At 37.0% G+C, this 23,210-nt stretch overlaps 2 protein-coding genes across 6 annotated transcripts in view; both read right to left on the bottom strand.

The window, feature by feature from the left end:
- sas (stranded at second) overlaps positions 1-3,884 on the bottom strand; it is a 265,050-nt gene extending 261,166 nt beyond the window's left edge. Inside the window, exon 1 of one of the 2 annotated variants that reach the window (XM_067128220.1) lies at positions 3,644-3,884. The gene's annotated coding sequence lies outside the window, so the exon portion shown is untranslated. The remainder of the gene's footprint in view (positions 1-3,643) is intronic. The other variant, XM_067128219.1, reaches the window with a different exon arrangement.
- A 402-nt stretch (positions 3,885-4,286) lies between these two features.
- The window catches only part of galene, a 138,343-nt gene continuing 119,419 nt past the window's right edge, over positions 4,287-23,210 (bottom strand). Inside the window, exons 5-10 of one of the 4 annotated variants that reach the window (XM_067128228.1) lie at positions 20,379-20,516; positions 16,940-17,078; positions 15,282-15,394; positions 13,934-14,025; positions 11,426-11,629; positions 4,287-10,299 (exon numbers count right to left, since the gene is read on the bottom strand). In XM_067128228.1, the coding sequence (XP_066984329.1) occupies positions 10,100-10,299; positions 11,426-11,629; positions 13,934-14,025; positions 15,282-15,394; positions 16,940-17,078; positions 20,379-20,516 (886 nt within the window). In that variant the 3' untranslated portion in view covers positions 4,287-10,099. Of the gene's footprint in view, positions 10,300-11,425; positions 11,735-13,933; positions 14,026-15,281; positions 15,395-16,939; positions 17,079-20,378; positions 20,517-23,210 lie in introns of all 4 variants that reach the window. The other 3 variants (XM_067128227.1, XM_067128230.1, XM_067128229.1) reach the window with 3 other exon arrangements.

Consider the following 23,210-nt stretch of genomic DNA (forward strand, 5'->3'; position numbering starts at 1 on the left):
AATTAATAAACAGCCTGGACACTTAACATCAGTAAACTGATTCTAATTCCAATAAAACTATCAGAGTATAGTTAACATTGGAAAAGTCATGAAATAACTTCCCTTGGCATTATTCAAACAAGGTGCATAACTTAACATAACCATCATGAAGATTTCCAATCTTTGTCCTTAAATGACCTCGAAAAATCCACAAACTGAAAATTTGGTACTGTATACTATTATGTTGCCCATTACAAAAAAGGTACACACATTTACTCTACTTCTAAAGAACAAATTACATATTTGGTTATGAATCTCCTATCACATTAAAACAAAGAACCAAAGACTTGGTTCCAAGTGATCATACATAAGAACTATTTCCAAATGCGAGACCAGAGTTTCACGATATAGGGAAAGGCCAAAGGAGGATAGAGCCTAATCCTGTACACTGTATGTGGCACTTAAGGTTCTATGCTGTATCCCTTCAGCCCTTGCTTCAATTCACCTTTCACTAATTCCAACTAGTCTCTTCCCTCAATTAGTCGAACTTTTTAACATTATCTTGCACCAATTAGCACCCTGCGAGTCTGGACTACTCACTTACTAAACTACAGTACTGTACTTTGTGATATCATCTGTTACAAGCCTGAATGAATTAAGAAATAAAGACTTTGGGGGAAAAGAGAAGATCATTCCCAAGACCTGTATTGGAATCTATTGCTGAACTGAGTAATGAGAGGACTGCTCACTCCCAAACAAAATATGGAAACAAGAAAAGGTGTCAGCAAATATAGCATCAAAATATGGATGATGAACTCTATTAAAATACAAAAGGCAACAGAAATATATGATAAATACACAAGCAATATTAGCAAATGTACATATGGCAACTGAAATATGCAAAAGGGCGACTGAGGACTGAGGAGAATATTTAAGCTTGGTCAAAGAATAGGTCAGAGGTACAGTACACCTACAGTAGAAGAGGAAAGCTAAAGAGCATGTGGTGAGGGCAAAGATCTTGGAGGAATGGAATCAGTGGATAAGGAAAAACGGAAGAGGTTTGACAGAGGCAAAATTTACTGTGCACAATACATAGGCTATGCCACAGCCCAAGATCTGAGACCCCCATAGGGAAGCAGTGCCTTCAGTGCACCTCATGGGGTGCAGTGTAGGCATTACTAAAGGTTCTTTGCAGTGTCCTTTCAGCCGCTAGCTGTAGCCCCTTTCAATCTGTTTACTGTACCTCCATTCATATCTTTCTTCCATCTTGCTAACCACCCTCTCCCAACAATTATTTCAAAGTGCAACTTCGAGGTTTTACTCCTGTTACACCTTTGAAACCTACCTACTTCCAATTTCCCTTCCAGCACTGAATGGCCTCATAGGTCCCAGTGCTTGGCCTATGGCTGGCCTAAACTCTACATATTCCATTCCAAGGTCTGAGAACATTAGTTACATGGACTACTCACCCTAATACAACTAATGTTGACACACCCACAAGTAGTGGTTCACATACTCTGATCAATTAACCTAAGTAGAATTGAAAGACAAAGCTGGGCAGACCAACTACAGTAACCAAGTCAGTGGCCAAAAGGGGAAAGACAGCTTGAGTAGCCTTCTGTGTCTTCTCTATGAAACCAATGTACAAATTTTGCAAGCACAAGCAAGTTTTGAGCATTGGTGACAACTATCAAGTTAGGTCAAGGTCTTATATCTGATCAGTGGAAGTTCCTTAAAGGTAAAGCACTGTGCATATGGTTGTTTTGTAATTGCTTTATACGAAGCTTATCTGGAAGAGGGATAAATTGCGCTCTGGCAAGAACTGCCCTGCGTAAGTTTTTCCCTGAAATGGTCCTCTAAATATGGCAGGTTGATTTTACTCACAAATTAGGTTGAATTTTATAAACTCTGCTTGGAGACCAAAAACTAATTCCAGAATCATATGCCTACCACTGAACCAGCCCCTAACGAATTAAACAAAGCCAAACTTGGGAGTTCAAAATATTTCAAGGGCCATTCTATTGCCATTAGTTAGTCAAGAATAATTGCCTCATCAATCATTTAATTATTTTGCCTGTATTTTAACTGTTTTTTTAAACTTTCCTTTTGGGAGTCAATGGTACAAGGGGCATTTCAAATGCCTAGACACAAAGCCATTTCAAACTTTACATACTAACAGACAAGGTTTTTTTTAACCCTCAAGGAGTGAGCTCACTGAGTCATACAATAAAGGTATATTGAGTTTGTATTCTCTCTCTCTCTCTCTCTCTCTCTCTCTCTCTCTCTCTCTCTCTCTCTCTCTCTCTCTCTCTCTCTCTCTCTCTCTCTCTCTCTCTCTCTCTCTCTCTACCGAGGTCAGAACTGGAAAAGATGGGACTGAGATGGGTGCATTATGTAAGAAACTTACTTGCCTGCCTTTGTTGACCCTAACAGTAAACTCTTCCCGGACTGTGTTAAGATAAGATTAGGCTAGGAGAGGGGGAGGTCAGGGCCACATATTTCCTCTGGGTATAACCAGGAAGAGGAAGATAAACAGCCAAGGTATGTAAGCAAATGTTTTTCTATATGGCCCTTAAGTCATTACGTAATGGGGCTTTCTACCCATAAGTCGGGTACGACATAATGTCTATGTTAGGTTTGAATAAGTAAAGTATCCCTGTATTTCACCCTGTGATTTGCAGCATACTTGGTCACATTTCGTTTGGGTGCAGGGAGGGGTCCTGGGAACAAAGCTGCTCAGTCTAGTAAGATACAACATTCTTGGTCCAGTTACGTTACTCTGCAGTCCTGTGTTTAACTAATTTCTTATTTCCTCCACTCATCAAAATGTTTAGCACAAAGTGCTAAACTTATCCTACAGTCTGTTTTCTTGAAGCTGGCTGCAATTTCACATGGCTGCTGTTCTCCTAATGGACCCATCTACCTAACCTGACCTTGGGTGCCATAACATCCTGAACTGTAGCAATTTAGCCAATATAAATTAGTGGTAGATCTAAGCAGTAGCTCGATGGCGGAGATTTCCTTCTAACTTGACTTTTTCTACAGTGTTTTGGTTGCTAATTATGGATTTACCTTCAATTTTTGTTGCAAGAATGTAATTAACCTGTAATTAACCCCTGAAGTCCATCCAACAAGGGGTTTCCATACGCGATCTTCACAAGACAGAGCACGGGTACATCTGTTTGGAACGTTCATATCCCGTCCGGCAAGCGCAATAACATGTTAAAGTATGGATATCTGCCCCCCAGGCCAGTACTAAACACGGCGAAGGGACATTCCATTTGACCGACAACAAACAAATGCACCGCCAGTATCAGAAGCCCTAAAAGTGTAGAAAAAACCAGTTTCCAAGGTAAAAACAGGTGCGGAGCTAATACTATGAATTACCAAATTAGCTTGGTTGTTGTCCTTACCAACTCCACATCTCAATATATTTTCAAGTACTTTTGGCCTATTAGGCTATTGAGATGAACCATACGCCGACCTAAATATAAATTCCAGCATTAGGGTGGCCTCTCAATATCGTGAAAATTTTGCTTCCTGGTTCATATTGGCCTAAATCAATCACCATACATTCCCAAAATTAAATAAAACTTCAATAGCTTCTGGTTTCAAAAGTGACATTACAGGAAACACTTCCAAAGTTATGCACTCAAGCACTTACCTTACTTAATGTGTCACTTCCTGTCAAAGGCCTTGAAGTTCCTAAACAATCTGGCTTGACGCTCCACTAGTCTACATAAGTCACATCCTGATAAACTAACCAGGCAGATAATTTTAAAACAAGTTTTAACACTTTTTAGCTCGAAATTTGATGGGCCAAGTGATTAAGGTCGAAATATTCAATTTTATGTAACCAGCAGTTCTCTCTCAAAGCGTAAACAGTAACTGTTGCCAGAACTTCCACAAGTACACACAACATACCGTTAAGGCGAAATCAGTTTCAGCTACACTAAAATTTGCTATATTCTTCATATCCTTCTGGAAATACGTCATCAAAACACTACTGTTGCTCTTTGCGATGATATGGTAAAGTAGCAAAATTACAAAGAGCAGTTATACTTTAGTTATCTGGCAACGATGGTCAACAACATTCTTATCTTACATCGTTTATCCTTGAATTCGGATGAATTTCTGTATTGCTTCTCTATATGAGGTTTATCAGTGTAACGCTCCGGATTCAAGTCTTATTCTACTTCATTTTAAAATTCTAAATATACAATAAATAAGCTACCTGGAACTAAAGCAGTATAAATAAAAACAAACTCAAGCACCGTAAGACTAAATGAGGATGAGAAACAAGGACATAAGGCCATTTCTTCATTTGATCTATATATTTACATTTCAAATTTTGTTTTTCTTGGGTGTACAGTATTAACAAGGTTTTCATTTTCGTGATATATTTGTTTACATAACCATGGAATAAAAAATGAGATACATTCTTGTAAAACCAATACTGAAAGGCACTTGTCTGGGTAATTTACAATACTCATCGGAAGATTCTAAATAAGGTAAAGTACATTTTCAAACATAACTTAGTGGTCTTTACTTCCTTAACGAAACACTACCTTTAAATCAATGCTCAAACAAAATTCACTATACAAAGCTCATAGTGTTATTAAGAATACAGTACAAAATAGCTACTATCACCATCACTACACTCAAAACGTTTTAAACATACTACATAACAGAAATTACAAACGCTAATTACCCTACCAATTGATACTGTAGTTATAAAAACATTGCTCAAAATCTTTACAAAACATTTCATCTGGCATTTTAACAGGTTCATTTTTGTGGTGACTGGCTGGAAATACAGTAATATACACAATCTAATTCCCACCACCTTGGTAGTATGACTGGGCTGAGACTAGAGGCTTGCAGACCTCAAGCAAACCTAATATATGTTGACTTCCCGAAAGTTTCAAAGACTTAAATATTCAGCAAATGTTAAGTGGCACAAGTTACATGCACGGTTATGAAAACTGACTTTTAGTAAATGATTTATCGTCTACTTTTGCTTTTGGAGTAAGGGTGATGATGTAGAGTATTTGAGCAGTAACACTTTACAGGTTACTTCAATACAATTTGGCACTGCAAGATTACGAATCACTAAGCATAATCCAATACCTGTACAGTACTTATTAGGTTCTGAATCCACCAGCTCATAACAGCCAACATAATTATAAATGAATTTGGAATTAAATTTTCTGATCTGAAGTTTAAGCCATCACAACAATAATACTGAGATTTGCAGTACTGATTCTTTATCATTTGTTGCACTTTACTGCAAGACTGAACTATTTGCATAAAGACAAAAGTATGAATTTGCGGCCTTGTTACGCATTTTCACTAAATGCTCATAATCTGGAGGGCATTCATTTAGATTAACACTTTATATAAAATCCCTGAATAAGACGATGCACTTTAGTTTATTGTCAACAAAAATACATATGTAAATCACTCACTTGGGTATCAAGACCTCACGACTGTCATCCGGCATATTTCCAGGAGCTCTATCACTGGCTTCATGTTGAGCTGGGCCAATGGGTAAAGCCAAAAGGGGTTTAACTGTGGGCTTCAGCTTGAAGTTTAAAATGTCATTCCTTCACAACAGTCGTTTGATCTATTTACGTGAAGTAGGATGTGCATACAGTTATGCGAACAGGACAGAGTATATCACAATGCATTTGATACTTAGCACCATCTACACTGTTTCTCAGAATTAGTTTATTTAAGATTCAATATGAAACTAAATATCAGAAGTGCCAGAATATGTGTAAAAACTATGAACATCTGCAAGGGAACTTCTAGGTTTTGATTTACTAAATAATACTCCCATCTGAAGAGGGCAAAATTACTGTAGCCTACCTTCTTTCCAATAATAGCGACAATTAAGGCACTGACCATTCTAAGATGAAGTTTTCTTCTTCAATGGACTGACAATTTTTCACTCTGCAGAATTAATTTTGCACAATTACTGCTAAAACCCCACTGGAGACAATGTTCAGGGAATGAACAAGGATTTTCCATAAAATACACAATATCAACAATGGTCAAAGGAGCAACTTTCACACAAGTGCAATGAGATAAAATACTAAATAAAATCTTTCCATTCAAATCCACTTAGCTTTGCCCATTTCACCAGCCGAGAGCTCTATTTTTTGTTGTCTTACTTTGCATGGGGAATGAATTACACGTCTACCAAAAACTACCAACTCATACACCTTTTCACTGTAGACAAACATTGGAGAACACATTTCAGGTTGGACTAGATGCTTCATAGTACCTTTGCAGAAGTTAAGATCTTGTAAACGGTGCTTAGACAGCACCATCTCATGCTTGTGAGTTATTTCGTATATAGTACATTTAAAATAGAAATCAGTAATTTCTTCACTTGTGCATTTATTTTACATCTTCCAAATTTTGACCTTCCAAGAGAAGACTTCTTGCATGAAAAACTATTAATCCTTCCCTTCACACTAATAATGTGCACACATTGCAATAATCTGGATTTAACTCTGAAGCAAAATGATGAAAAACCAATTCTTCATCACACTTTTAACCCGTGTGACCCATGTAACTTTTATGAAATTTAAAACACTGTGGCTCTCTTTATTTCTGTAGTATGCTCTTGCTGAAAGCAATCGGAGAAAGGTTTAAAGGAAGAAAGAGACAAGAGGTAGGAATTGAGCTCAGGGAAGAAAAGAAGGGTACAATTAATGATAGCTTTGTTCTGGCAATACTGTCCGAGAGAACAACTGAAGTGCAGAAGGGCTGTATACTTGTTTAGCAAATTATGAGGGTGCTTTCAATAGATTAAAGCACAGTAAAAATGTCAAAAGTGCATAAGGGTGGATGATAAATATACTATACTGATAGAAAACTTGTACTGGAATCAAAAGGATACAGTCAAGACTGAAGCAGCTGAGAGAAAAAGTAAAGTATACCTTAGTTTAACCAGACCACTGAGCTGATTAACAGCTCTCCCAGAGAGGGCTGGCCCGAAGGATTAGACTTATTTTACGTGGCTAAGAACCAATTGGTTACCTAGCAACGGGACCTACAGCTTATTGTGGAATCCGAACCACATTATAGCGAGAAATGAATTTCTGTCACCAGAAATAAATTCCTCTAATTCTTCATTAGCCGGCCGGAGACTAGAACTCGGGCCTAGGGAGTGCTAGCCGACAATTCTACCGACTGTCCCAACGAGGAACTAGCAGCTGAGAGAACGGTGGGGATGAAACATGAGATGAGACAGGGCTGTTTGATGTTGCCCGATTTATTTTCATTGCTTGGTGGACAGAGAATACATGATGAAGAAAAAAAAGCCAGAAGTAAGTTAGCTGTGATTTAATTATGTTAAGAAAAATATAGAATATAGACGGATTAAGGAGAGGGACTAGAGGAGAGAAACTAGCTTCAGAACTCTTCAGTTTACCATGTGCTCTTTTAAAATGCCACCCTGGAGACTGTAAACCATTTCAAAAGGAGAACCATAAGATACCATCTGCTTACTACATACAAGATCTTCCAAGGTCTGCAAAGGAGCTCTTTTGACATCAACCCAACTTGTTCTTGGAAGCCTCTCACACACGAAAGAGCTACAAACAAAGGGGGATTCATTCTTCGTAATTTTTCGTTCAGATATCTTTCTCTGCTCTTCATTAAATAGAAAGCTTCCTAGAGCAGCAAGGTGTCTAATATCAAAAGAGGAAATACTGTTCTCTCACTGGAAATACTCAACAACCGAAGATGAAGTAGATACGGAACGCAAGGGCTATATCTACACTTAGAAGTCTAGAAACCTGCTCACTGGTCACACATTTCCAAGTTTGTTTTGTCTTTCTTCACAGACATTTAGTTGATTCTTTCAATTCTCTTTTATTGAAATGCACCTTATCATACACTCTTCTGGAAAGATACTTAATACTTACTACATTTTCGAGCAAATAACTTGCTTTCTGTGAATGTGATGCTTACTCGCTATCTTTTAAAATTGTCTTTCAGAACAACTTCGAGTGAGGCACGAAGCAAGAAGGAAGGATGAAAATGATTAACATAATTATATGCCAAGGCCCATTCAGGTGTTTACACGTAAAAACAAAATTTTTAAACATATGATGAAGGTTCAAAGAAGAAAGATGCTATATCTGAAACTGAAACCTATTTTGTATTGAGTAATTCAAAACACTACAGTAGTGATAATACAATGCAAAACGTCGTAATTCAACTTGCATTTACTCTGTAAACTTCATCGTTTAATTTATGCTTCTAAACAGAATTCGTCGAGGATGGCTGTGGTACGTCACTGTCTTTCATGTCGTAGATTTATTGCTGGCATTGTCAGAATGGACTCTTGCCCCTGAAGAAAACCCTTATTGCAGTACAGTGCATTGATAAAAAATGCCACAGTAACTGTTATTTGAATCTGTGCTCCTCTCTGGAACCAAAGAATATAAGAATTCAACTCATGTCCGGGTAATAAAAAATGAAAAATAATTGCAAATGAAGATTCATGGCATGCCATTAAGAAATAAATATTAAGAATCTGTCCGGAGGTAAGTTTTCAAGCTTTACAAAACTTTCTGAAAGGCACAGCACAGACAACACTTGAGGTTCTTTGTAGCTGCATTTCTTTCAGCAATTCCCATTTCACCCATTCCCTTTGATCTTTTCCTACCTGACTGTCCAGCTTCTTTAGCTTTACAGCAACCCAATTTTTATATTTCATATACAAGAACAAATCCTGCTCGTGAGCCCTGTGAATGTGTACACGATTTTTTTTTAAGGACATCAGAGAAATAACATCTTCACAACAAAACTTGAATTGGTTCGTCTGTTATGATATTTTCTGGTTCATCCGCAGTTCCTATTTTCTCTCCGAAAAGACCTCATCAACATCCACTTCCATTCTAGTTCCTAACCTGATGTTAATTTGGGTAAGCTTAGAACTTGGCTATTGGCTCTGACTTCCACTGTTGAGTTGACCTGTTGGATACTTTATATTTGTCACTTTTCTTACCATTTACCTCGTCTCACTCTTTTTACTATTTGCCTCACTGTGTTTCAGTGAGAGTTCTTTTCGACTAAATTCTTGCGAACCAGTAATAAACTTAATCGTTGATTCCTTGTGTTGTACTGGCAACTAGCATAGGGTTTTTAGAACCTGCAAATTTGTGATCTGTTTTTGTAGAAAATCTATACGCATTAAAAAATATCTAGCATCTTCAGAGGATTCTTAGTCATCTGTTTCAACAGATAAACAACAGCTTTGTTATAAGTTGAGTTACAAATCTTATCCCTATGTTATTTTTGGCACTAGAGCTCCCCAGCAGGTTGGTCCCACTTAGTTAAAAGGCATATAAGGGGCTAGGGCCTACGGCTTTGCAAGGTGCCCTAAAATCACTGAGGTCTGAGTGAATGAACTTAGTAGCTAAGCTTCGAACAATAATAACTGAGGGTGACATGATTGGTCTTGAACTGTCCTTTCGTAACCTATCAGCTTAAAAGTATGCTGTATGTTTGTAGATAAGGCAATAGGCCGATTGGCATGATCCTTCATGTTTCAGTACTTCCTACTTCAACTGGAAATTGCAACTGATGAAACTGTGTTTTGGATAATTTAAATTCGTCTCTGTATATCAATTAAATATGGAAACATTTTCGTACTTGCCACCTCTTAGCACATCAATAACCACCCTCAATCGGTCACCAGTTCTTCTAATTATTCAAGTTTGTTGTCTATTGCATGAAGTTTTCTTATACATAGTGAATTTCTTCAAAACCTCTTTGAAAAGGAATGTCCCCAGTTATCAAATTTAATCCCCCTTACATTTTTTTAGCATTGCAAGACATTACACCTCACTGGAATTAAATTACAGACGGATTCATACAAAACGCCAGTTTCAGAATCATAGCTACAGTTCTTCTTTGAAGCCTTAACCTTCAACTGTGCCACTTTTATCTCTGATTCCTTCTTTTAGTAATTCAGTACGTGGTATTCTCACTTTCGAATACATTCATTATACACCTATTTCTACATTCATCAAAGAATACTTTGGCAAGACTTTTTTGTATATGTGTCATCTTTTCAATTTGTTTCGCGAGACATTCGTCAATCATCTTCGTCTTCGTCTTCCTTCAGGATGCCAAGTCTCCTGGCCATGGTTTTGATGTTGCTTATAACTTCCTCTTGGACCAGATTGAAGCTCATGGCCAGCAGCGCTATGCCGAACAGCAGGTATATGGAACACAGGGCAATGCTGAGCTCGACGTCTTCATTGATATTTTGTGACGGGACGAAATCACCAAAGCCTGAAATCGAGACGAGAACAATTCTTGTGATGTCCTGACTTCGTTAGCGTTCAAATGAAGTAACATACCCAAAGTAAGAAGATATTTCAAACGATGATTGGAGGCTGCTAAAGTTAAATCTATGGACCAACTTGAGGAGTTGGTAGTCCCTACAATGGAAGACTGCAGTATCTGCAAAAATACAGTACTGAGAAAAATGGTAGATACTGCAGTTTTCCCTTGCCTTACTACTGATTTTGCAGATACTGCAAATGAGACCCCCCAAATAAAGCACCAAAGAATCATTCTGAAACTGCAGTAACTTGTGTATTAGTGTTTCACAAGCCCTAATATGTGGCATATCTCAATTTCGAAAATTTTGCAGATATGCAGTTTTCAATTTTAGGGCAGTACCATGACTGAATACATTTAGTGTACAGTATAGGCAGGATATAAACATGAACACTTGTGTCAATGCAATTTATGAGTGTATTTGCGCAGCTGAAAAGAAGAAAATCATGTTCAAATCCCAAACAAATTCTTAAGGTGAGTTTATGAGTCTAAAAATTTAATCACTCATCTATTTAAAATACTTAACAACAACAACAATAATAATAATAATCATCATCATTATTAGCATCATCATCAACATCATAAGTCTGAATCCTTCTTACACTACTCATAACAACATAAATTAAAAATTAAGAATGTAAAATACTGTACACCAGCATTCATTCATTTTGGTGCCTAAAATTTTGTTTTCGAGTAACTTATCACTGGTAAACAAAAGAGCATAGAAAATGGTCACATTTTTCTATCCCCACATGAAATCATTTGAATATAAAACTGAAAAAAGTGTGATGGAATATTAGCTACCTTTTCGGTTCCAGCATTTATTCTGGCTTTCCAACCTCTCCAACTTTACTTTGATAAAATTTTTACCTCTCATTTAAGAACACATCCTTTGAGCACGCCATCCAGAGAGTCTAGAAAGGTGGCTCAGTGGTCTCAATTAAATTAGTCTAACTCTAATAATATTTTCCAAGATGGTTTCTAAGAGTTTGTTGCCTACTACTACTACTACTACTACTACTACTACTACTACTACTACTACTACCACCACCTCATTAACAGAAAAACCACAGACCTATCGTGGTAAGAGTGATGAAGCAGAAGTAGATGCTGTCGAGGAACCCCCACCCCTCCCACCCGGAGAAGAGCGCAGCACCACCCAGGATGTAAGCCACGACCAACATGACGCCAAGCCAGATGGGCACCGGTTTGTCCCCTACGAAGTCCTCCTCCTCCTCGTCGTCGTACTCGTCCTCATAGTCGTCGTAGTACTCTTCATCTAAACGGGATAGACGACTCCTTGGATCAGCGGGTGGAGGTAAATGGCGGGAATATCTTTCAGAGGAACGAGGAGATCGGGACATCTGGGGGGAGTCCAGGTAGCCTGCCGGAGCATTTGGTATATAATTTGCTGTCCTGCATTTGGTAAATATTCTGAGCGAAAAGATGATATTAAAGTAGATGTTGAGACACAAAATTAAAGCTTAGTGAATTGTCGACATTTTTTTTTTCAGAACAGTTAGACAGATATGTTGAAAATACTGGGGTGGTCATCTACTAGAAAAAGTAAACACAAATACTGTCCCGCAAAATAAGTGTGCTTGCATGAATTGTAAAAAAAAAATATAATTCAAAGTATTGCAAGTCTCAAAAATGTTGTAAAAGTCTTCAAATTTCGCTGCAGACATGAAAAGCACATTGACTGGAGTATAAACAAACCAAATTAAAAGAACAGATCTGGAAATAAATTATAAAAGATTAAAGGAAAAAAGTCCAAGATCTTGATTGTTATCAGAACGTAAATAATGAGTTTCAACAAACATAGGTCATTTGCAACATCTAAAGAAAAAAACAAGGTTCTGTGAAGTAACGAGTTCTCAGACCCATTTTCAAAGCTTGCATCATTACAGTCATATGTTATAATGTGCAAATATATGTGCATCAGTGCACGTCTACAGACAGAATGTATCTGGGTACATTAAGCTGCGATAAAAATGCAGAATTATGGGTGAAATTAAGCCAAAAACAGGTAACTACTTCGAATGAGATCTCAAGAAGAAAAAGACCAGTAGTAATAAGTACAGTATTTGGTACTGGGGTTGTCAAAGCGAGTATATGCAAGTGGTTCCCTCTGTATATTCCTCCTGTTACTTACTTGAAGTATGAACTTTCGACACAGAAAAAGTGTAAAAAATTAAGGCATAATATAAGATGTAGACCTGTTTCCAAGGGGGCAAGGGTTAAAAAAATTCCTTGGTAAGCAAATGGAAGTTAATGCTACATATCACTCAGAAAAAGACCTCTGAAAGAGAAATGGAATTAACAGACCAACATTTGAAATAAAATTAGAATACCTGGTTGCGTCTTGTTCGCAAAAAAAAAAAAAAAAAAAAAAATTTAGTAGGTGACTAACTTTTGCTGCCTGAGTAAGATTAAGTATCTTACTTCGTTTTGGTGTCTTAACAGAATGACCTTTTTTTTTTTTGAACCTGGGATATTGAGCTCCCTTTAGGATACCGAATGAAATTCACATAAAAATCTGTATGTCATTACAAAATATTTCAACAATGAAGTTACGAGTTAATCATTACCACAAAAATCTCAATATAAACATTACTATGACAGCACTGAATCTCATGGCAGAAATACAGTCATGAATAAAAACGGTATCAAAATTATTGGATGATCTGGATAAAATGGGGGGGGGCTATATATCACAAAAAATTAACTTGACCTAACTTGGACATTATGGCTACTTGTAACCTACGTCATCCAATTTTTTTTAATACCATTGAAAAAATCAGACCCTCGAACTGACCATTTGTGTTATAAATCATTTTTCCTTTATCTAACCAAGAATTAATCTTCTATCCCAATTTATTTTGACTTACAAACGCACACAAATGATTCAAGAAATAACCTGACCTAGTTCCTGAAATAACCTGACTTGGTTGGGCCTAAAATAACCTAACATGAATTATTTCGCGTAATCTGATTCAAATATAAGCTGTTCTGGAGTTGGGCTCTATCTCCTGTCTGTAAGTCTAAGAGATTTACTTTGGTAGATCCCTAAATGGAATATGTTGATGGGGTACGGTTCCTATTTCATCTTCATCAATAATTCTTAGCGTGAAAGGAATCTAAGCTTCTTAAAATCCAGTACAAAGGTTACCCAAACAAAAGATGAATATACCTTTTCTGGTTCACAAACTGAAATAAACATTTTTGTATCTAATTGTATTTCAGTGACTTTGCACACAAAGATCTCATACAGTATAAGGCAAAGTGCATGGGTTCCTTTATTCCAGCTGCACAAAAATACAGTAGCTATATATCCCCTGACTGAGAAACTCAAATTAACAACTTCAGAACATCTTTTACCAGAAGCTACTGTCAAATTCAGTAGCGTAGAACAGAATGCAAAAGTTCCCCTTCAAGAACATGGATTTCTCAGCCCCACCTACTAGAAAAAAAAATATTAAACTGTGCTCCTGGACTTCATAACACAGAGGTCTAGATGACCTTGAGGTCTAGATGACGTTGAGATCTAGATGACCTTGAGATCTAGATGACCTTGACTCACCTCCACCAGAAACAGTTCTTGGACCTCTGGGCTGGTGGATGACGGGAAGGTCAGGATCCTCGTCCCTTTTACTTCTTTTGCTCTCTCGTTCCCTGTCGGGATGAATTAAAGGAATTAGCCTGATGGATTGAGCTGAATTGAATTCAATGTAGAATTTAGGCCAAAGGCCAAGTACTGGGACCTAGGGTGAGGTTATTCAGCGCTGAAACGGAAACTGACAGTAAAAGGTTTGAAAGGTGTAACAGGAGGAAAACCTCAAAGCAGTTGCACTATGATTCAACTGTTAGGAGAGGGTGGAAAGTAAGGCGGAAGAAAGAGAATACGAAAGGAGATACAATAAAAGGAACAAAAAAGGGTGCAGCTAGGGGCCGATGGCACGCTTGCAAAGAACATTAAGAAATGCCTGCAGTGCACCGCATGAGGTGCACTGACGGCATTACCCCCTACGGAGTTAATGGATTTAATAAATCTCTGGCTGATAAATGTCAACATATGAAAATTGTATTCTGCATTTAAATCAAGAAGTTCTTTCAAATTCTGAAATCGATAAGCCAGTGTAAAATCTATAAAACTGAATAATAAATTTGTATAATCAACACCTGGAAATACTTTACCAAATTTCCCATATCAATCTTTTTCGGTGTTTACTGTTTCGTAAAATCATTTGCAATATACTTTTGACTCATTATATTGGGTTTATTAATTGATTACTGTGAAAAAATAATCAATTTACTATAATGATTTACGAGAACTGATTGCAACAATTCATCTTACTTATGAAAATGACGGCACAAACTTCCATGTGATCTCTGAGGTGAGTCAGAGTGAATAATTTGAAAAAAGGAATTGTCATGCAATTGATGCTCATAAACCAGTGACAAAAAATTGAGACAATAATATTCAGAGGTGAATACCATAATAATTTAACTGAATCGACTTGCTTATATTTTACATAAATCTCGTCAGATTTATCTAAATTACACAAGAAGTTTTCAATAAGCTTGCAAATTGCTTGATCATTCACCCAACGATGACGATTCGATCTCACGGTGCACTATAAGCCATGATATATAAAATTTTTCGTACTCGCTCTAAGAAGGCTAATAACAAAATAGAAAACGTGATATGAATGAGCTTAATAATATTTAAAACAAGGTCCCTTTGTTTGGATTACTGCATTATGTAGAAAAAATGGTTATTTTTCCAAATAAATTTGATAACCATTGTCTTTCCTGTTTTTCCAAAGAAATTCTCATTGCCTTCCATCACACCAAAATCATAATATTAAAGCAAGTTCTGTTTTCTATTCTCACCCCGTTCTCACCACATGTACTCTCCATCTACTTACGGTCTGCCTTCTACGTCCCGGTCGCTTTCAGTCACCATGTGGCCATTATCAGCCGGTAGGCCTTCTGTTTCGAGAGCGTACTTGTTGAAGAGGACGGCAACCCGACCGTCATCCTGAAAACATTGGAGAGAGAGAGAGAGAGAGAGAGAGAGAGAGAGAGAGAGAGAGAGAGAGAGAGAGAGAGAGAGAGAGAGAGTCTTATAAAAAATATACCTTCCTAGTTTTCACACCAGTTTTAAAAATACCTACAGATTAAGCTGATTTTTTTTTTATTCAACATATTTCTCCTTTTGCTTCATATAAACTCCTGACCCTATAGCTAAAACCCAACCCTCTCTCCCTGTGTCAGTTTATGTTGCAGTGACAATGATAATAAGCTAATGCTGATCTTCATGAGTAAACTTCCAAAGACCCTAATGTAAAGTTCTCCTCTGTGTAAGTACAACAAATATATGGAAATACTAAACTAGCAAGCATATAATGAAGCAGGCAGTTGTGGTTTCATTATAATAAAAATTGTTGGTTAAACGTACTTCTATACACCAGACCTCTTAAACAAGACTTTTAGAATGAAACACTTAGCTAAACACAACACCTTTATAATGGCAAGTTAAACAAACCCCTTATATCACAATGACATGTTAAATATAACTCATTATAATGAAATCGCCAGTTGAACAAACTTCAGTTCATGGAAGAAATTGGTCTAAACATACATCATTACAATGAAAAGTCTACACAATTATAATGAAAATGCCCCTTAAAAAGAACACTACAATGAAAGAGTCAGCCGAACGAGCCCCCATTACAATGAAGCACAAGTTGTTTTCCAGGTGTACATGGGAGGCAAACACTTGATTTAAAAATTGCTCAAGTAATATAATCCCTGAACCAGACATTTATTAATCTAAACTGGACTTACCTACCTAAACCTTAAGTACGGGAGTTTAGAAGCACTTGCATTTAAAGGGTTTAAGGCAAAATCAATATGTACTGTATAATTTCTAGGCAAGTCTTAGCTGGGTGTATTCATAATATTCCCTGGGCCTCTGACTAACTTAGTCCCATTACATTAAAGAGAATATGCATATTTACGCCAAATTTATAACCCTGAAAGATAGAAGGATATTTAACACCTTTTCTATATGCTTTGGAAAACCTAGAGTATATATATATATATATATATATATATATATATATATATATATATATATATATACATATATATATATATATATATGACTAAAATAGGTATATTTATATATTACATGACTAAAATAGGCCATCCATGTTGACCATTTGCTTTTGGGAAAATAAATATAATTATTTCCAATTTTACCTTATTTTATTCTTTGTGTAATCATCTGGCTAACTTTACGAAGCACAAAGCAGTCAATAACCTTTTCCATAATTGTGTAAATTAGAAGCTTCGTAAAAATTTGACACTGATGATGCGCATGCGCAACTTTATTTTATTCCTGCTACAAGCTTTGGGCCAATTTGCGAAGAGTCTATAGAAATAAATCGATGAAGTCCCGCTACCGGAAGCCAAGAAAACCTGCCCGCGAGACACAAAATCCTGAGCAAAGCATGGCACTGAATATAATACCTGCACGCCCAAGTGGGTAACTGGGATCCCCACCCGCCCAAAGACTCACCTGCAAGCCCTCCTTCGGGGGCGGCGTAAGGTGATCTGACCCCTTGGAATTCTGGGACGACCTGGTGTGGTGGCTGCGGTCAGAAGGTCGATTCCTCTGCAGGCCTCGCATGTCCGCGTCGACCATGTCGTCGTACATCCTGGGAGGCAACAGAAAATGGTGATCGGCAACAGAAAACGGGAACTGGAAGGGACTCAATAACAAAAAAGGAGGAAAAGTTGGACACCAGTTGCAGAGCGAGTTTACATCTCTCCGTTAGAGGCTCTGTTCTGTTTCCTTGGAATTTTAGGAAAGAAAAGCACGGAAATAAGACACAGCAAGGCTAAAGAAACGGGAATACAAATCAGGAAGGCCGCCAGCACTAAACATAGACAAATAAATTAAAGAAAACTATACACTGTTAAAATGAAACATCCACTACACAGAACACAGAACAGTACACATAAAATCTATTTATACATTTATAAACATTTTAAAATCGCCATCATTATCATTTGCCTTTTTTTAAGTTGAAAAATTACGTCATTAACTTCCGCCATTAAAATTTGAGAATTCGTCCGGAATATTCTTAATTATATTTTACAAAAACCTTTCCACCTATTTTGTTGTTACTCTATTCAGATCTCTGAGTACTTAAGGCTACAAAAATTTCAAAAGAAGCATACGTATCTATCTAAGTTCCATTTCATGCAAATAACATAAAAAAATGTAATCAATTACAGTAAGAAAAAATGTGCACAACATCAATCAGTCTACCTAATACACACGCATATATAAAAGGAAACACACGCAAGCACACACGCACACACATTATACTTGTGTGTATGTGTACACATACATACGCATGCAAACGTGCATTTACACAACATATATATATATATATATATATATATATATATATATATATATATATATATATATATATATATATATATATATATATATATATATATATATATATATATATATATATATATATATATATATATATATATATATATCAAGCATGGATTACGATTGTAGGGTCCAAGTTACTTTTGTGTTTAACAGGCATATTTAGTTTCAAGTCCGTATCTGTCAGTTTTCTGTTTAGAGATGCTAAGATTTTACCTTATTTCTTAGTTTGCACATTAAAAGAAAGCAATTTTGCTCTGCTTCAGAGATGAATTCAACATTTGCATGTTTAGAATTAAGATGATTGACGAAAAAGAAGTACATGTTCCTAAGAGGTAAGTATTGAAAACGTGTCGTCTGCACACCGTCAGTGGAACAATGGACCATCAACATTATTGACAAAACTAGCATTGGCTAGACTAGAACCAAGTGGATTTTCTAACACACTCACATTGTTTGACCACTTTCTTAACATTCACCTTCTTTGTTTTAAGACTTTTAATATTTCTGTAAATTTAAAAGTCCTTTGATTAGGATGATTGTTTGTGATGGGTGCTTAAACAGGCACAAGAACTTTGTACAGATAATTAAAAGTACTGTACCTACAGCTGACATTTCTCAGACAGGGACACATTACCTAGAGACTTTAGGGTGACCGTCTAGCGGTCTTGGTTTTGACCCCCACGTAAAATCGTCTAAAGCATTATTGTAAAGAACTCCTACAGAGCAGCCTTCTTAAAAATCTATCTGCACGCTCTTCTTTATACGGTAACTGAAAAAGGGCGTGTGAATATGTACCACAATAAAACTGCGAATCATGGATATCAAGCCTAGCTGGGTTTCCTAGTGAGAAGGGCATACATCTCAGCGCTAATTTTTTTCAGCTAACACTTCTGTCAGCTATTTCAGAGCTTCTGTTTCTCGTACTTTCCTCCTCTCTAATGCTGTGCCCTCCCCAATATTCTCTGCTCGTTAAGGCTCAATGAGTTCAAGCAACTTAATAATTGGCCAGGCATCTGGCCAGGATCGTATTTCCGCAAGGAGTTTGCTGATGCGCCAGATCAAATTCTGCTCTTACTGTTCCTCTTGGAAACATTTCTTTATTTAGCAAATTCCAAACGAGGACGAGCTCTAACCCTTAACCTTACTTCGTTCCCAGTTTCTCAAAAACAATGAATCCAAATTTCTTCTTTTGGATTCCTGGTATCATTTCAGCAAGGCAAGATTACCTGGTGAACTTCTCTCTTGTCTTAATAATGTGTGATCATGTTCAATGAGGCTTTGGACAATCTTTTGTGTCACTTCTTGATGTCTGAGGCATCTGGCGGTTTCTGGCATAAGGTTCTGCTACCTAAACTTCCCTGAAATGACTGTGCCTATTCTCTTGATAAACTTATTTCTAGCTTTCCTTCTCATATTTCTGTATTTGCTGTTCAGACAGCACTATATCTGCTGTTTTCCCCATCCCAAGTGGTGTTCCTCAGGGTTACGTTTTCTTATCTACTTATTTACTAAATTCTATGATGTTTTTCATTTTACCTATCCAGGCTTTTCCAGGTGATTACATCTTAATTTACCACATTTCTCCTGTAATTAACACTCAATCTCCAACCACCATTTCTTCATCTCCTAACAACGGAAATGAAATTTTTATAACAAAGTCAAACTAAACCCTTCCAAGACATGTTCTATTAATTTCTCTGTCTCAGCTCCTATCCAGTTCTCTGGTTTTTTTTCTTGAGTGTGTAACCGAGCCTGTCACTTCTACCAACATTTTAGGTGCTCAGGTGTTTCAGACTTGTCCTATGAAATTCATTGTATCGTTTAGATGCTCCAAGTTATGTCTTCACCACAGTGGGACTGAAGATGAGGTCATTCGATTAATAATGACCTTGCCTTTGGCTGCCATGCAAATCTCCCTGTCTCCACAGCAAGGCGGTTTCTCTGTCTATCTTGTAACAAACCCTTCAGGACACCTCTTCCCATATCTACTCTGTGAAAATCAGTGATTCTCCGACTGCAGAATTATGTGATTTGATTTTCCTCTACTACTATACTCTGGAATTCTCACCGAACTTCTGTTTTCCCTTATTCATAACACCTTCCGTCCTTCAAGAGGCTTTCACTGTGGTTGAGGCCCATCTCTCCCCTGTTCCCTCCCTTTCCTTCCCTGTTCCCTCCCCTGTTCCCTCCCCTGTTCCCCTCCCCTGTTCCCTCCCCTCCCCTCCCCTGTTCCCCTCCCCTTCCTTCCCATTGTTTCCACTGACCCTGAGCGAGATAAGGGAATTTAGTTGCCTGTCCTATTGGCATTTGCATTAAAAAAAATACTAAAAATACAACAAAAATTAAGGTGCATAAAATCAAAATTTGAAGTATTTAAAAATAAAAAATTTAAGGTATTTAAACTAAGTTTAAAAGGGTTGCAAAAACAAAAAAAAAACCTTTATAGGAGAAACTACCGAACATCCATCTATCATTCACTCTCTCTCTTTTCCTCCGTCATCTTTTTCCTCAGCTTCTTCTTCTTCTTAATCAGAATACTCACTTATACTCAGGTTCCGAATAGGAGGACGTATAGAAAGCCGAATCGCTCAGGTGAGAGTCAGCCGACTTCTCCGACGCCCTGTTTGATCTCCTGAAGGAGGACGAACGTATCCGGCCCGAGCCCTGCTGGGATGGGTATCTGCAAATGCCCCGGGGACAGAGTGATACCCGTGCTGCTGCTGCTGCTGCTTGTTAGTAGGAGCGTGCTAAATGGGCCCGACTGAAGGTGGGTATGGAAATACTATTCTTTCTTAATACTAAGTTGCATGCTAATGAGATGCTATTATAGAAATTTGTATTTGTAATTCAGGTAGGTTAAAATTATAAATACTTATGGACTATATGGCTTATTATATACATAAATACATACATACATACACATACACACGCACACACATACTGATCCTGGACTTTAGGATAAACTTTACCCGACTGCAAAGTTTCCGCTCAAGGGTAGAATGAGGTTAATTTGCATTGCAGTTACCTCCAGGTCACCCTTGAGCAAGATGTACAACTTATAAGCCTATCTGGTTAGGGCGCAGCTCCATTGCTTTGCGGTTAACTAAACTGTCAAAGGTTAAGGGACTACCCAGGACCCATCTCCCACCCCTCCCAAAAAAAGAGAGCACCATTACGGACGCATCTGGTGGGTAGAAGATGATTCCGAATCTGTCCCCCTCAGAAGTTGCTGCACCTCTGCTCTCCAACAATCCTGATTTATTTCTCTGTTAGGAGATGGTTTCACCTAAAGGGGCAATGGAGAGCCCATGAAAACTTCAGGTGTCCATAGATCTTGCCCTGGCGTGCAGGTCAAACGTCTCAGTGTGATGGTCACTGGTTTGGAAGAGTGACAATAAAAATGATTCGATCCTAACAAGACGTCTAAGGAACAAACACGCAATGGACAGTAATGCTTGAAGTGTATATGTATATTCTCTGAGTCCTCCTACTGGTCTTCCTCCTGCCGCTGTCATATCTACTACTAACTGATGTGCTCCCCTTCTCCTCACATGTTCAAACTATCTCAAATTTTGAGATCTCATCTGTTTTCCAGCAGTTGGACACCAAATCTTTAATAATTTTACATTAAATTTTGTTTAACAATGATCCTCCCAAAGCACTCCAGCCATGAATCGTAAGTATATAATAGTTAAGTTTCCATTTTCTTTGTATGTGCCAAGATCTCTGAGGCGTACTACAGTCCAGTGCCTTGCCTGGCGTTCCACAGGATAGTGTTCTGGGACCTCCGCTGTTTTTAATGTGCACCAGTGACATGACGGTTTATCTAGAAAATAAGACAATGGCGTGCAGATGATGCTAATCTTACTGGATTATTCATTCCCAAAAGCACTTAGCCAAATTGCTGTTACCCTTAACAGAGGTCTAGAAAATATCAGTTGGTGGCGAAGTCAACGTAGCATGAAATTGAACTTCAGCAAAACTAAGACTTCCATGATTAGCCAATTTCGCACCGTGTCTCGCTCTGTGATTCTCTTTACATTGACAACACTGTGCTCGGTGCTTCTGGATAGTTGACAATACTACCAAGTAACAACAATTAGTCTTATACCTGCAATTCATTCTCTTTGTACATTTTAGATTTACGACTCTTCACACTTTACAAGACAATCAACTTTCAATCTGTGTTTGATATTGCAGGTGGGTTTGCTCAATTTCACACACACACACACACACATTTCATATATATATATATATATATATATATATATATATATATATATATATATATATATATATATATATATATATATATATATATATATATATATATATATATATATATATATATATATATATATATATATATATATATATATATATATATATATATATATATATATATATATATATATATATATATATATATATATATATATATATATATATATATATATATATATATATATATATATATATATATATATATATATATATATTGTATGTATATATATTATATCTAATTTTATATATACAATATATCTATATATATATATTGGTTTCATGATGTATAGTATTATGTCTAATTTTCATACAAGTATCTGAACGGATATTGGTTTCATGAGTTACCAAGTTTCAAGTCAGTTTTCACACCTCTTTCCATCAAACACGCAAATTACATATCGATTCTTCATCCTCTCCGGAAACTTCTTACAATAAAGATATTCACCTTTTTTTTTCTCTCTTTCATTATCCTATCAAATGATGAACTTAGAACAGCACTCATTTCCAATTCCTAAACTTCAAAAAATCCAAAAGTACCTGTTTCTCTAAACTCTCCCAAATGTTCCATCTGGCCCACAACTACTTTCTGTCTTACATGCGGTTTCTTCTAAGAGGATCACCATCCTACTGTTTTCCAACACAAGCTCTAATTTTCGTATCCCATACCTAGCTTCCTCAGACAAATGACCCAAGAATATCTTTACATAATCATTACTCTTAAGCTAGCTTTCTGCTATAAATAACTAGAAATATTGTTTATCAAAGTATTTGTCTTCCTAGCAACAGAGAGAGAGAGAGAGAGAGAGAGAGAGAGAGAGAGAGAGAGAGAGAGTCTCTAAGCAAGCTTACAAATAAACAGTGCATTACCACCTGGGTAAAAATGTTTATCAGCCAATTCAATGAAGCAGTGTCTCACTGCAGTTGCATAAAGCAATGCACCTTCATGATTAAAACGAAGGAAAATTAGCTTTCATTCCTCCAAAATGAAGTCCAACTTCACTGCTTGCTAAATATTGGTAAGGAAGGATGGAATGACACGCTTTCCCTTCACAGGGGTATCTATTTCAGATCGCCTTACAGCCCTGCTTGC

Source organism: Macrobrachium rosenbergii, chromosome 26 (genome assembly GCF_040412425.1).
Source record: "Macrobrachium rosenbergii isolate ZJJX-2024 chromosome 26, ASM4041242v1, whole genome shotgun sequence".
Lineage (NCBI taxonomy): Eukaryota > Metazoa > Arthropoda > Malacostraca > Decapoda > Palaemonidae > Macrobrachium > Macrobrachium rosenbergii.